Source organism: Gymnoscopelus braueri (genome assembly GCF_963280865.1).
Source record: "Gymnoscopelus braueri genome assembly, chromosome: 19".
Taxonomy (NCBI): Eukaryota; Metazoa; Chordata; class Actinopteri; order Myctophiformes; family Myctophidae; genus Gymnoscopelus; species Gymnoscopelus braueri.
This window is the reverse complement of record NC_137621.1, coordinates 24236578-24253099: the sequence shown is the minus strand read 5'-3', so window position 1 is coordinate 24253099 and position 16522 is coordinate 24236578. Positions and strand designations below refer to the sequence as shown.

General features: G+C 44.8%; 1 protein-coding gene across 1 annotated transcript in view; it reads left to right on the top strand.

Moving 5' to 3' along the window:
• Positions 1 to 15822, top strand: part of msrab (methionine sulfoxide reductase Ab) — a 44101-nt gene extending 28279 nt beyond the window's left edge. Inside the window, exons 5-6 of the mRNA XM_080413777.1 lie at positions 2612 to 2718; positions 14511 to 15822. Of these exons, the coding sequence (XP_080269903.1) occupies positions 2612 to 2718; positions 14511 to 14684 (281 nt within the window). The 3' untranslated portion in view covers positions 14685 to 15822. The remainder of the gene's footprint in view (positions 1 to 2611; positions 2719 to 14510) is intronic.
• The last annotated feature ends 700 nt before the right edge of the window (positions 15823 to 16522 follow it).

Below are 16522 nucleotides of genomic sequence, written 5' to 3'. Positions count from 1 at the left end.
GCCGTTAAAAATGGAGAGAGAGAGAGAGAGCAAGAGAGAGGGAAGGAGAGAGAGAGAGAGAGAGCGCATTCGTTTTTTGGGTGGTATTTGCTGCCGTTGTACTGCTTTGGGGGTGGAATGCATTTGGGGGATGTGTCTTGGAGGTTGTACAATCAAAAGGGAAGACTGATGTTTGGATTGTGTTAACCCATTCAATCCGGGAAACGCATCTACAAATGTCCTCTAAATGTTGCTATAATATCAGTGGTTCCCAAACTTTTTCATGTCAAGGACCCCCAAAATGATATGTATTTGGCCGTGGACCCCCATCTCAAAATATTTTGTTCCAGGGACCCCCATGAAGCAAAGATTTGAGTTACAAATGTTCGCTTTAAAAATATATATATATTGAAAGATTTGCAAAACTTTTCATGATTTTTTTAAAAAATGTGCAGATCTACAAGCTCATAGCGCGCTATGAGCTTGTAGATACGCTATTTTTGAATAGCCCAAAGTATAAAATAATGGTTATAGCTAAAAAATCTAAAATGACACAGCTATGCGTTTATCCGGATTGAATGGGTTAATGTTTTGATCAGGGAGCCAGGTTCTCTCCTAATGATGGATGGATCTCTGTCCTAATTGTCTTTGTTTTGGAGTTGACTATCGGTCGCCGTGGGTGTCTGTCTCATGTCGGTTCTGTGATCTTCCGTGTCTCTCACCACCTACGCCTTTTGTGGTGGGAAAGCCTTCTCCCTCTCTCGTCTTCCCTGATTTGCTTTCATGTGTAGGAGATGTTGAAATTCTTTAATTCTGTAAGGAGAAATCTCATTTACAGTGGGTAATTTTTTTTCGTGTGTGTGCGTGTACGTACGTACGTACGTACATACATACACTTGTGCTGGGTCAGTCAGAGCTCTGAGGTCGGACTCAGACAGGAAGTTCATGTATAAAGGCGAAGCTGCAGGACCTCAGCCTGGTCAGCCTATCAGATAAAAGGCTCAAGTGGTCAGCCAATGGGGGAGCAGCTTAGTGGCCTTCGATGAAGGGCCCGACATCAGCCTTCTTCCCTAAACCGCAAAGCTGGGGGGGCAAGATGGCTGACATCCAGTACTGCGTAAATTAAAGTGAAGGGGGGAATAGACATGGATGTGTGTGGAAATGGGGAGCTGTGGTGGACAGTAACTAAGTACATTTACTTGAGTACTGTACATTTTTGGAGTACATTTTTTTTGCAAGCTGATGACTTTCACTGTACTACTTTTGAGCCCACTACATTTCTAGGAAGGGACTGTTGGGTCGAAACTTACAAAAAATATAGTATGAATTAACCACTTAAGCCCTATTCCAAATATAGTGAAAATAGTAGATCGGCTATTTTCACTGTTTTCCTTTTTCATTCCTGGCAATTTCTGAAAATATACTCAGTAATTTGTACTTTTGAATGAGTATTTACTTGAGTATACTTTGTCCACCACCGATGGGAAGGAGTCGAGAGAATAGCAGAGACAGAAGAGAGTCAGCGGAGACAGAAAGAGAAACGAAATTGAAAAACTGCAAACATTCATGAAACGGGAGCATTTAAGAAGACTGACATCAAGAGAAGATTACATCTCCCGAAGGGGAACACAGAGGAAGCCTTGGTAAAAGGTAGAAGAAGATAGGGCGATGAGAACAGGGGGGAGGGAGAGAAGAGAGAAAAGAAAAGAGAGAAGAGCAGGGATTTGAGGAGGAGAGGGAAGAAAAGATTAGAGCTCCGCAAAAATCGAAGAAACAAAGGAGGGGTGGGCGAGAGGGAGACAAAAAGGAAGTGGGTTATGCCCGATTTATACTTGGTTGCGTGCCTGTGTCGCGCACGGAAAATAGCAGACCTACAAGCCCACAACGCGTCGCAGCGCGGCGCGTCGTGGGCTTGTAGATCGGCTATTTTCTGTGCGCGACGCCCACACGCAAGTAAGTATAAACAGAGGTTTGCCACAGCGAAGCCCACATGAAGCCAGATCTCCTCAGGACGGTGGCATCTGAAACGGCACTGCAGAGATACAGGGACGCCATTTGGCGTCCCCTTAATCAAAGTACACACTGTAAGACCTGGGCCTCTTCCAAACACACACTGATGCAAAGCTGATGAAAGCATTGACACAGTACACAGTAACACATCCTGAGCGTTCATTCAACTCTGAGAGCGTACAAATGTAACACATTTGGTTACATTTGTACACTCTCAGAGTTACAGCGGGAAACATTACACGCGCGCACACACGCACAGACACACACACGGATCCCGTCTCTACCAAAAGCGGGAACCCGTGGCTATTATTTGCATTCACACATTCAAGCTGTTGGATGATGACATGGGAGTGAAAACGCTTTCCACTTCTTATTGTGTTGTCAGGGTTGATTTTACTGCTATTTAACCCTAATGATAATTCATCTAATGAGGTGTCTTTGTCTTATCGTGTGTGTGTGTGTGTGTGTGTGTGTGTGTGTGTGTGTGTGTGTGTGTGTGTGTGTGTGTGTGTGTGTGTGTGTGTGTGTGTGTGTGTGTGTGTGTGTGTGTGTGTGTGTGTGTGTGTGTGTGTGTGTGTGTGTGTGTGTGTGTGTGTGTGTGCGTGCGCGCGCGCACGCCCAGGTATGAAGCAGAATGCGGACATTGGTACCCAGTATCGCTCAACCATCTACACGTCCGGCCTGGCTCAACAGGAGCTAGCTCTGAAGAGCAAGTTGTCCTACCAGGAGGTAACCCCACACACAAACAGATATTAAAAATGTGAAAAAGTGGCCTATGATACATTGCTCATTTGAGCTTGTAGATCTGCTATTTTTGAAAAACAATCGTGAACATTTGTGCAAATCTTTGAATATATATATTTTTAAAGCAAAAATGTGTAAAATATGTTGTTCCAGGGACCCCCAGAAGCCAAGATTTAAGTTACAACTGTTCGATTTCAAAAATATATATTCAAAGATTTGCAAGAATTTTCAAGATCTTTCAAAAAAATAGCAGATATACAAGCTCATAGCATGGCACTCTGTGCTGCACTATGACCTTGTATATCTGTTATTTTTGAATAGCCAAAGAAATCTAAAATGACACAGATGCTTTCCCGGTCTTAAAGGGTTCTATGCACGATCACATGAACAAGATCTATCTGTAAATTCCAGGAATCTCCGTTTGTGTGTACGTACGTACAGTATGCCTGTGTTTATGTCGGTCTGTTCTTTGCTCTCATCTCAAGATCCGTTGATCCGATCGACTTCACACGTGGCAGGTGTCTGGCTTCGGACCCAAGGCAGTGCAGTGTCGAGTGTGAAGTCGATCGGATGAGTGGTTCAAGAGCCTTTTTTTTCCAGAACCGTCCCGCTCCAATCCGGCACACATTCTGAATGCCGGCCATAGACTGAATGGGGCATCGCACTAGTATATATCGTTGCTGTCGGGCAGAAACCTCTTATCTCCATATTCTAACTTTTTGTGTTTTTCCATGAATTAACGCCCTACTTGATCATACTACAGGGTCACACAAAAACATGAAAAGTAGCAGATCCACAAGTTCGAAACGTTTTGAGCTTGTGACAGAGACGATATACAAATGAGTGCTTTTTCAGCAAACTTGTTTAGTTTTTGTTTGTTTTGGTCCTTTGAGATCTCGCCGCCGCCCTTTGTTTAACCAGGTAGAGCATAAAATAACAATAAGTAGCACTTAGTGGCCAGTCTCTGGAGTGGTGACCTCTCTGAGCGTGGGGCCATTTAGTTAAGCCAAGCCACCTCAGCTTTGTTGACCCCCATTTACCTCTATTCAACGGTACCCTGTCCGTCTTTTCTCTGCTTCCATCTCTCCAGAGGAAAAGACAAAGAGGAAAGGGGTCAATAGGTCATCCAACTGATCCCCCCCCCCCCACACACACACACGAGGCACATGTGTCCCTCTGTCTATCTCTCCCTGAATCCGTCTGTCCATCAATCTACCCACCCGCCCACCCATCCATCCGTCCGTCCATCAGTCCGTCACTCAAACTGTCTTATTGAATTCAGCTCCGCCTACTCTTAATTGGATTCATAGGAGAGCTGGCGTGTGTGTGTGGGATGGGGGGGGGGGGGGCTGATCGTCACGGTTACTGATGGTTCCCGGGGTCAGCAGTCACGGGCCACGGGGGCGGTGGGGTTGCCGTGACGACGACCTCCCCAGCCTTGGCCTTGGGCCGGGGTCAAAGGTGAGAGAGGAGAGGCAGCTGGGACCAAAAATGGAGGGAGGGAACGGGGGAGGGGTTTGCATGGAGAGGAAGAGAGGGAGAGGATGGCAATTAGATCAGAGAGCCGAGAATGACACGGTGTCAACGGATGCCGACCTCGCACCTTCGGTGTCACGGGGGGACCTCGCCCCTTCGGTGACACAGGGGGACCCCCTGCTGAATGGCAAAATGCACACAGGCAAACACACACGTAATAATATCATAACCCCTGTGTTATTCATGCACTTTTTCGTGTGTGTGTGTGTGTGTGTTTGTATATGTGTGTGTGGTGATCAGCATCTTACCTCCATGCCAGGGAATGGCTTGGTAAATTCATTCTACACAAGCCGGGCACACAAAAACTCACGCAAGTGTACACACACACACGTTTACAAACAAACACAGGAATTAATAGGAGAATGCTGGCTAATTTAAACATGAACTCTCAAAGGAACCGGGGCACTTAGATACATACATATTTAACCCATTGAGACCTGAGAAGATTCTAGAAATGTCTTCTAAATCCTAAAAAATGATTGGAAAAAAAACCCAATTTTTTTTTTCCTAGATTTTTCAAAAATAGCAGATCTACAAGTTCATAGCGCGGCACTCGGTGCCGCGCTATGAGCTTGTATATCTGCTATTTTTGAATAGCCTAAAGAAATCTAAAGTGACACAGATGCGTTCCAGGTATCAATGGTAACAGCACACTCTTTCACTCTCTCATGCAACCATTTTCCTCCTATCGAACATATTCCCTCTATTTCTGTTTCACTCTGTTCTCTCTCTGTCTCTCTCTCGGTCTCTCTCTTTCTTTCTCTCTCTCTCTCTTTGTCTCTCTACCCCCACCAACCCTGCTGACAACACCAATCTGTCAACCACCCCACTGGCACCCTGGTATCATCTGATGGCCACTGGGACACATATCTCCTCAAAGCAGCTGACGTGCACCGCACCAACATGGCAGCTTCCTGCCCCAAAATGGTTGCCTTGCCGCAATGATGCTGAGTCTCAACAACGCCTGGCTGAAAATGGCATCTCTACAGAGAGATGGCTGGCTTGGCAGTGCCGCAGTGTGCGTGTGTGTGTGTGTGTGTGTGTGTGTTTGAGTGCGTGCGTGTGTGCACTAGCGCGTGCATGCGTGTGTGTTGATGTGTCATTCTAAAAGGCCAGTGGTCTCTGTGGAGAGTAGGAAGTGTGTTCTCAACCCGACACACACTCTCAACACAAGAGTGGGTGGAGGCGATCTAAGACAACCACACAGATAAGAAAAGCCCAGATTCCACCCAACTGGCAGCCTATGAGTCACACTCGCGCACGCGCACGCACGAGCTCACACACACACACACACACACACACACATCATACATCATACACACAATCATACGTATGTATACATACATACGTATGATTGTCCATCATCGACACACACAGTCACACAAACACAGATGGACACACAGCACTTTCATTTCTACACGCACACGGGACACATTAAAAAAAAAAAGGAAATACACACTGGCATTCCCGTATACACACACACATAGGTACGTACGTACGTATGCATGCATGCATTCACACACACACACACACACACACACACACACACACACACACACACACACACACACACACACACACACACACAGAGCCCGATGAATAATTAACCCGTTGGAAGAGTGTCTTCTGCAGGGCTTTCAGTTTCTTAACTTTAGGAGGAGGGGAAGAGAAGAGTGAGGCAGAAAAGCTTGTTTAAGCACGGGGGGGGAGGGGTTGAGAGGGGGTGGGGGGTGTTCTCTATAATGAAATTTGAAATTTGCAGAACATCAAAGGCTTCTGTAGCCGAGCCGCTGTGGCAGCAGAGGAGAGAGGGAGAGAGAGAGAGAGAGAGCAGCTTTCTCTCTCTTCCTCCATCTTTCTCTCTGCTGAAATGTGTCTCCCCAGAGCAGTGGGGGGGGGGGGGGTTGATTAGGAGGAGAGAGCATGATGGGGGAAGGGGTTGGGTTAGAGATGGGCTATGGTTTGGAGAGAGAGAGAGAGGGAGGGGGATGGAAGAAAAGGGGGAGGTGGTGGGGTGAGGCGTTTACTGTGTGCGCGTGTGCGTCTGTTTGTGTGTGTGTGTGTGTAACAATGGCTTTTAACAAGCCCGTCTAAATATTATGTGTATGTACATGCAGTGTGTACATGCATGCGCGAGTGCACACACACACATGTGCAGGGCCTTGGAGGGGCGAGTGCACCCTCTGATAAGGCGTCCTCACTTAATGAGCAGGGGGGGGGGGGGGGGGGGTCAGAGGATAGGAGAAGAAAAGGGTGGAAGGGTGGGGGCCGGGGGTGATGGTTTGGGGCTAGAAGACTTGAGGAGAAGCCCCAGGGTTCTTAAAGCCAAGCATCGCATCTCCTCTTAGTGCCTCTGAAGAGGGTATTGTAATTGGGCTCTCTCATTGCTACACTAGCTGGGTTGGTCGATTACCTCGCCTCGCTTAAAAAAAAAAAAAACAAGCACGTAATTCGTGATAAGCTGCGACCAGCTCTCATTTTGCGCTTGGAGGATTTGGACCATCAGAGAGACCGAGACAAGAGTGGCTTTTCCTCCAAAGTGTCACTATGGCGAGAGAGGGCACACAATAGAACAAATATAATCTTTAAAAGGGAAACTTTGCAGATTTTCTACCTAAATCACATTATTCTGATGTGAAGGGATCAATTATGTAGTGTGGCAAAAACATATGGTATGTTCCACGTTATCGAGTGTACGGGATGTATGCCAGACGATGTGAAACGACGAGTTTGATGTTATTTTGCGGAGAAATACACATAAGACATAGGGTAATTTCGCCACACTATAATATTGAATGGACTATGGGATTTAGATTGAAAATCATTTTTACATATTTTAAGGGAGGACAGGTGGCAAACCATCTGAGAGAAGGAGAGGGGGGACAACGGGCAAGCTCAGGAATCAACATCGGAATCGAACCGGAGACGATTGCAATTAAGTGGTTGACCTTCCTGTTAGAGGAGGCCCTGCTTAGTACCTGCTGTTGAAGCGAAAGATAACCTGGAACTGTCTTCACTTGTATCCTAACCGCCTACATTTGATAGCTGCATCTTTTATTTTAATATGAATAATACCGTTTGATGTGATGTGAAATGTGTGCGGAGCGGATCTGGTGGCGATGCAGATAGCTCGCGCTCCCAAAAACTGCATTGGCAATGATCAAATGGTATAGGCGGCACACGATGGGGAATTATACTCTTCAGTTGAGATGCTCGGCAGTTGAAAGAGGCACTTGAGCGCCGATCAGCGAGAAAAACTGAGATGTCGGACGTTCTAAAAAGCAATGGGAAGCCTAATGTCCGTCACCGCCGTCGTGTGCTCTGCAGTTGAAACGTTTTAAGCCTGATTTATACTTCGTCGTACGATGGAGTCACGCGCCAAAATAGCTGATCTACAAGCTCACGACGCAAGCTTGATCTGCTATTTTCGGCACACAACTCTGTCACGCCACGGAGTATGAATTAACCAATAGAGTTGCTCGCCCATTGCTTTTGTAACCTACACAGGACTGATCTGAGATCTTGGTCGCCTGCCTCGTAAAATATAGGAGGGCACGCCGCCTTGCTCACAGACAGACAGATGCATGCATGCGTCCCCTCTCTCTCTCTCCCTCTCTCTCTCTCTCTCTCTCTCTCTCAAAATGTACGCACGCGGAGGCTTCCTCTCTCACAAAATGTAGGAGTGCTCGCTGAAGATTAGAGCCGAGCTAAAATGGATGCCTGACCCACACAGAGAGAAAGGGATGAACGGAGCATTATATCGTTGCCGTCAGGCAGAAACCGCCTATCTCCACATTCTAACTTTTTTGTGTTTCTTTGTGAATTAACGCCGTACTTGATCATACCACAGCGTCGCACAAAAGCATCAAAAGTAGCAGATCCGCAAGCTCGAAACGCGGCGCGAAGCGATGCGTTTCGAGCTTGTCGATCTCCTACTTTTGCTATTTTAGAATTTTAATCTTGAAAAGTAACGGTTTCCACCCGACATAGATGATATCTCTCATAGACTCTTGATCCTGTTCACAGAGACAGAAACAAGCGCGCACACGCACGCACACGGACATAGGTATGTGCATGAATGTTTTACGTATGTCTTGTGGTGCCGTTCACATGGGAGAACATACAGTATAATGTAGCCTAGTTCTTTTCTCTTTACATCATTCTCTCTCCCACCCCCCCTCTATCTGTCTCTTTCAGTAACTATTTCGCTGTCTTTCTGTTTCTCTGTCTTTAGCTCTTTCTCTCTCACGTTTTGCTGTGCCCTGTCTTCTTCCTTTCCTTTCCCATCTTTGCCCCTTTTTTTTTCTTCCTCCCATCCGCCTCAGCTCACCCTCCCCTTCCTCGTCTCCCTCTCCTTCAGTCTCTTTCTCCTCCATCTTCGTCCCTCTCTCTGACTCTCCATCTCTCCCCGATTCTCTGTCTTTTTCTCTCTCTCCCCCCCTCTCTCTCCCTGTCTCTCTCTCCTCTCTCTCCATCCCTCTGTCTCCCCGAGGTCAATGAGGACGAGTGCGGCATCAAGGATTAGTCGAAGAGGAATCATGTCTTTGTCGTCCCTGCTACAGCTTTTATCATGATTCCACCTCATACACAGTCCAATCCTCAGTGTTCTAACTAACCTGGACAATATAAAAACGGAAACGTTTGACACTGGCCGACTTAACCACTTTCAACATGGTGTCCATATTTTTGGGCAGAAATTGTCTAAATGTTCTGATGCATGCAGACCTACTAGCTCACAAGGCATCGGCAACGCATTGCCAGATTGTAGATTTTCGCTATTCGTCGTATGACAAAGTATATAGGGATTAAGTGGATAAAGTAACACTGAGGATTTTACTGTGTATCTTTGTCATGTGCCAGCAACAGAGCAGCTAGCCAGTATATGCAGGCTTTAGAATGTAGGAATCATGTTTTAGATTTTCCATTTATTATATATAAAGCATATAAGTATTGCTTGATGGTGGCTTCAGTAGCTAGAAATGTCATTTAAACGTGGGAGAAGCAAGACACAGATGATCATACGAGACGAGGAGAGAGAGAGAGAGAGAAAGGGAGAGAGATAGTTGCAATAAGCGTACATATAGACAGAATGTGACTACGGTATGATTACATAAATGACCTGGATTGAGGTCACATCTCTCTTCAAATGATCTGCAAGCGTGAGTCACTTAGTGTCACACGGCGCTCCAGCTCCGGTTTTCTCTCTGTCTCTCTGTCTGTCTGTCTGTCTGTCTCTGTCATTCTCTTTCTCTTCTCTTCTCCTTCTCTCACATCTTGTTTTTCCACAGCTCTGTTAGCCAGGCCTTCGAGGGGCAGAACACAATGAGAGAGAGGGAGAGAGAGCGAGGGGAGAGAAATTAAAACGAGGGAGACGAGACAGGGATGGAGGAGAGCACATTTTTATCTCTACTCCTTCTCTTCTCTCTCCCCATCCTCATCATCCTCATCCTCGCTCTGGGTGTCCTATTTGTGTCCTGGGGCTGCCTCTCTCTCTCTCTCTCTCTCTGAAGAGGGGGTGGGGGTGGTTCTCTCGCTTGGCTGGAGAACAGGGAGCAGTGTAGCACGATGTGGCGGTCTGTGGTCACATGGGGGAGAGAGAGAGTCAGAGAGAGAGAGAGTGAGAGAGAGAGAGAGAGAGAGAGATGTGGCCGCTCAGCCATGTCTTTGACAGGGGAGTCTTTCCGACAGGCGTGAAGAAAGGAAGGGCTGACTGGGCTGGGTGAGCTCAGCCCTGGACACACGCACGCGCGCGCGTGCGCGCAAACACACACACACACACACACACACACACACACACCTCAACTAATGTGTCTTGTATTCAAAATTCTCCATCTGAATCTCCATCACTTGGTACACACATGCACAAAAATGTATGCATGCAGACATGCAAAGAAGCACACATGCATATACCCACGCACACTCTCACGCACGCGCGCGCATGCGTGAGTGCACACACACGCACACACACACACACACACACACACACACACACACACACACACACACACACACACACACACACACACACACACACACACACACACACACACACACACCTATACATTCACCCTGTCCAACCATCATACCCTACCATCACCAGCATTAAAAAGGCTCGGCTCGGACCTCCAGTTAGGCTGTTGTGCTCGCCCTCCCTCGCTCACTGGTGACTTGCTCTCCTTTCTTTCTCGCATCTCCTGTCCTTCACCTCATATATATTGGTCTCTCTTTCTCTATCTCTCTCTCTCTCTCTCTCTCTCTTTCAGTCTGTCTTTACCGTTCCCTCCATTCCTCCGCTGCTGCAGTGCAAAGCGCGTGGAGCCGCACAGGGTTATACACGGTGGCGTGACGCTGTGCATTCTGATTTATGAATCTAAAATGGCCGCCGTGTTGTGACTGCTATAGAGGGCTAGATAGAGGAGGGTGGCTAGATGAGATTGGATGGGAGAGGGGGGGGGGGGGGGACCAGACCTTCTCTTCTCGGACGTGATCTTCTCAGAGGAAGCGTCCCGTGCCCCGGAGGGTTTAGCTACTACTGTGGTTTGGTGGTGATGACTGCTTAATTAGGCCACGATGTTCCAACGCTATATGCACGCTCATGTCGGCTGGTTTGGGAAGAATGGTGCTTTGGCGGGGTGGGGGTGGGGGGGCTCCTTCCTTGCTACTCAAATAGGGCTATACTGCGTGCGTGCGTGGGATATACGTTGGGTGTTGTAAAAAAGGCATTGCTCGAAGCCTTGGATTTGTGGACAGAGAGACCTTGCTGCAATCCTGTCACTGTGGTATAGGTCAGTGAGGACGGCGAGGTCAGATGCTGCCTCAGCCTCTCTGTGGGGGCCGCCGTGGCTTTGATTTACTGACTCCCTTGCATCACCTCAGGCACAGTATAGCTGCACAGCAAATACCACACTGCCTCCTTGTGGACACAGTTGTTCACTGCACTGATGCTGTTTGAGCCCTTCTTTTTTCATTTTTATTTCCTCCAACCACGTTATTAGTGGCTAGAATTTCCACAGACATGGAAACTTGCTTTGGGCTGCAGCTTGGCATGGCTAAAAAAAAAAGTGCCATGTGACACATCATGGAGGGATATAGTTTACACATAAAGCTTAATTTTTGAATTAAATATTATCTGCACCACACAGTAAAATACTCAATGTTAATTTATCTATTTGTAACAAATGTGCGTACAAATGTTACATTTGTACACTGCCAGATTTAAATTAACCGTGAAGATTTTACGGTGCACAATTTTGTTCTACCACATGCAATATGGAAGTAGTTAAAAGTACCGTCTAGAACCTGTGATCTCTGGGTCAAAGCCTCGCTTTTCTAAGCTATTTCAGCTTCTCTGTTATAAGGGTGCTGGAAGAAGTATAACCAGGTTCTGTCTGTCGGTTTTGTTCATTTTGATAGCGTGCCTGTGTCCTGTAACTGGTATCTATCCTGGTCATTAGCAGAACAGCAGAGAATGAAACATTCTACAGAGTTCACAGGTTTTGGGGGCGGCAGACCAGCTCAGGAGGTTCAGGAGATAGAGTGGCCGAGTGTGGTCAGAAAGACTCGGGAAAACTCTACATAAATGCCATTTACCACTGTGTTATCTTGCTATTTAATGAGGACAAAGCGACAGCTCTTGAGACACCTTTCCTGTCCTTGCAGCAGTCCATTACAAAGACATAAGACTGTGGGCAGATGTGTGAAAAAGGGTGAGCCTGTGCAGTGGCTTATATCATACTGAACCCTGTCACTTCTACGCCCCCACAAATTGAACTCCTTTAGCCTTCCACTTCTACTTCAAGTTGCTTGTCACATCACAAGTTTACACCAAGTATAAAGTAATCAGTGAAATTCTTTCTTACAAGCTTCCCACCAATAGCAATTATGTTAACCAACTCTAGACGTAGTTGACTGTATTCCCAAGGGCTCTATACTAGGTGCCCTCCTGTTTATACTCAAACTACTAAAATAGTCAAATATCTAAGCCTAAAATAGTCAATCTACAAACTCTGAACGCATCATGTTGCGAGCTTGAGGATCTGCAAATGTTGCTGAATGTTAGCCCCAGAATAGGGATGCAAAGGGTTCTTAAATAAAGACTGCATGATGCACAGGGGTTTATGCTACATGCAAGGTACTTGTTGCAAATGCCCACAGACGATCCCCGCGCACGCTGAACGTGTTGTTTAGTCAAATCTCAGGGGTGTTGATCCAGAAAGACCCGAATGCTGAGCTCCTTGTCTTGTTAGAGAAAACCACTCTGCTCAGCAGGCACAGTATACCTTTGATGCACCCTGATGCACCCTCTCTAGAGGTGTGTGTGTGTGTGTGTGTGTGTGTGTGTGTGTGTGTGTGTGTGTGTGTGTGTGTGTGTGTGTGTGTGTGTGTGTGTGTGTGTGTGTGTGTGTGTGTGTGTGTGTGTGTGTGTGTGTGTGTGTGTGTGTGTGTGTGTGTGTGTGTGTGTGTGTGTGGTGATTTAAGTCTCCCCTCAAAGTACTTGGAACGTGTAACAGCTCTTAAGGAGTTCTCAAAGAACAGTGGACGACGCTCTTTCATGCTGTGTCCCACAGAGAAAGGCAACAGAGGCGAGCAGCACTACAAACAAGCAAAAAGAAAAAGGTGTTCCTTTCTACTGTCAGCCAGTCCATGCTGTTTTGTAGTTGAGGAGCCGACACTGTTTACATCGTGCATACTGTATTATCAGGAGGCATCAAAAGTTCACACCCACTACACTGCAGTATGGAAGTCATTTAGCGCTCATTTAGTGCAGTTTTTCCTCAAACTTTTTCATTTTACGGACCCCCAGTTTATTTGCACTAGGGCCACGTACCCCCCATAACAAGTGAAACCAAATGGATAAGGGTCCATTTGTTTCCACTTGTACAAGACCACAGGAACCCATTTGAGACACACTTCCCTTGGTGGGGGGGTTTTTACTCTGAGAGTGTACAAATTGGAACCAAACGGAACCATAAGGGTCCATTTGTTTCCATTTATACACTCTCTGAGTTACAGACCTGCAATGGTCCATTTGGTTCCCAACTATCCATCATTTAGCTGGGGGCCCCTTTCTAGAACCCCCTCAAGGACCCCTGGGCGTCCCCGGGCCCCACGTTGAGAGACCCACTGATATAATACATTCCGTGTTTAAAATGTACATGTATGGAGTGCACTCTACAAAGACTGGTAAACACAGTTAATTATAGATGTGTTTCATTTAGGTGTCACTGTGTACCAGCCCAGAACGGACAGCTCCTGTACAGTTAACTTCATGCTGGCATATACAGTAACACTCTTAAATACCTATAAACCTAAAAATAACCCACAATTAATGTTATAACCTTAAGCTGCGTTTTCCTGTCAACATGTCTACTGTGAAAAAAGGGTCTATTAAATAGGGTCTATAATAAATAAAGAAATCGTACTTTACTTTGCGCTTGATTATTTTGCTATTTAAAATACAGTAAAACTGTCAAATGTACTGTATATTGTATATAGAAAAACAGGCGGTGTTAATATGAATATTAACAGACTGGAATGAGTCCAGAGAATTAGTATTGAGTAAAAATGTTGCCAAATTGTCATTCTTTTTTTTTTTTACACCATGTCAGCACACGTTTTTTTAAGCTTTCCATTTCAAATATATAATAATCCCATTCAACCCCCAGAACCCTAGACTAGAGGATCACAATGGAAATAAGCCTTTTGACTTTTTATCCTTGATTATTGAAATGTACTGTATTGCTTTAGGACAGATGTTTTTTTTTATTATTATTATAAAATAAATTTAATCAATCAATCAATCAGGCAATTACCACACTGCAAATGTTCAGTGCAGGACGTTGCAGAATGTTGGACTAAACAAGTAGACAGCCATGGTGGTGCCGCCCACCTATAACTCTTGAACCATATGTCGGTCAAAATCCCTTTTTCCCTGGATTCCTTAGATCATCACTCTTTGTACACAATTCCGCCATTTTGCGTTTTCTTCAAAACACACATTTTGCTAATACATATTTTGCCCCAAACTCACACAAATCGGTACACATCATCTCTGGGGCCATGAGATCAAGATGTACGAGTCAGATTCTTCAGATCTCATTCCATTTGGCTATGACTGCCTTCCAAAGTTTGCGGATCATGGGTAGGCAATCCGGCCTGGCAGAGATCTGTGCTCAGAGGAGCACACTTTTATAGTTAAACTCTGTTGTGATGTGTGTTTTGTTTTTTGCTTCCCCATCCAGGAACTGACCAAGAAAGGCTATGGTACCATCACCACGGAGATCAAGGAAGAGCAGGTGTTTTACTATGCCGAGGATTATCACCAGCAGTACTTGAAGAAGGTACCCAAAGGCTACTGTGGGCTCAAGGGCACAGGAGTGTCTTGCCCCATTGGAGCTGACAAGGAGGAACTGTGAGAGACCTTTTTGCTAGGTTTAGGATTGCAACCTACTACACATTTATGCAACTTATCCAGTGTTGTAAAGTAACTAAGTACATTTACTCAAGTACTGTACTTAAGTACAATATTGAGTTACTTTGACTTTACTGGAGTATTTCCAATCGTCTATACTTTTACTTCTACTCCACTACATCTCAGAGGCAAATATTGTACTTTTACTCCACTACAATTATTTGATATATATTATTATATTATAAAACATACATTAACCACTTAATGTATGTGGTTAATACATTTAGTATTAACCTACATATTAATGTATTTTAATACATTAACCACTTAACTAGCCCTATTTTATACATAGGCTATTTGAAAATAGCCGATCTACATGCTCACAACGCGTCGCATCGCGACGCGTTGTGCGCTTGTAGATCTGCTATTTTCAAACATTTTAGTACTTTTACTTTTGGTATGTACATTTTGAATTCCGGACTTTTACTTGTAACAGAGTACTTCTACATTGCAGTATTGCTACTTTTACAAAACATTTGAGTACTTTTTCCACCACTGAACTAAATATCTATAGGATCATGTTTTGTACATAACATTTTCTATCAGTATTTGCTTTGCTGATTTGCTGTATGGACCCGTTTCATAGCAGCCATTTTACAGGTAAACGCTTTGAAGGTGTGTTTTATTTAGGTGTTTCTGTATGGCAGGAGCTGATGCTGGCACACAGTAACAGCTAAATGAACACATCTGCACCAAGATAGCCTGCAACACTGTCAAATGTCCACAAGGTGGCAATAAAAAACAATGAACCTGATAGGACAGTCCAACAATCTCTTACCCTGCATAAACATTTACATTTTAAAATGTACTCCCAAATGATTTGTCTGAGAGTTTCTGCATCACAAGCCATCAAGCCATGACTTCATCCGTTTAGCTGCATAGTAGCCTCGTTTACCAGCCTTTTTGTTAAGCTGCATAGTAACCTGAGCTCAGATTTTCTCATGTTAAACATTTTGGCATTTTCCAAATGTTCTACTACATATTGTACTACTGTGTGACTACAGATCTATTTTACTATTTTGTTAATTGCAAATTAAATTACTCAATGTTATTTCTATAAACATTTTGTAAGATTTTGTTACAGAACACAAAATATTAAATGTAATACAATGTATATCACCTCCAAATACTTGTCAATGTTGTGTGTGTGTGTGTGTGTGTGTGTGTGTGTGTGTGTGTGTGTGTGTGTGTGTGTGTGTGTGTGTGTGTGTGTGTGTGTGTCAAAACATTTGCACACAGACTGATGATTCCAAATAACACAGAGAAATATTATGGTCTATAATATTCATATAATTTATAGAGAATAATATTCCGAATGTAAATGTATCCATTGTTAGGGGTCCATTTGGTTACATTTGTTTATTGTATTTAAAATTAAAAAAATAGCCCAAAAAAAGTTGGATCTACAAGCAATGTGATGTGTCACATTGTGAGCTTGTAGATCGGCTTTTTTCACTGTTTGTTATACGAGACACATTATTTAGGGCTTAAGTGGTTAACACTGTGATAGCATGAATATGATACACTCTTACTCACTTTCCTTTATTATAGCTCCCCAACCCATAATTATAAAATGAAGCCATATTATATATCACCTAATTACACATGTGTGTAAGTTGACGTGCAGAGGAAGTACGGTACGGCCTACACGCTGAGCTAGATCAGCCTACATGCGATCGCGCACAAAAACACACTCATGGTTACACTCCTGAATGCAGGGAAACAAAATCTAGAAAAAGCTTTCTGGTCGACCGCAGTTGTCTGATTTCACCCCGCTCTCGT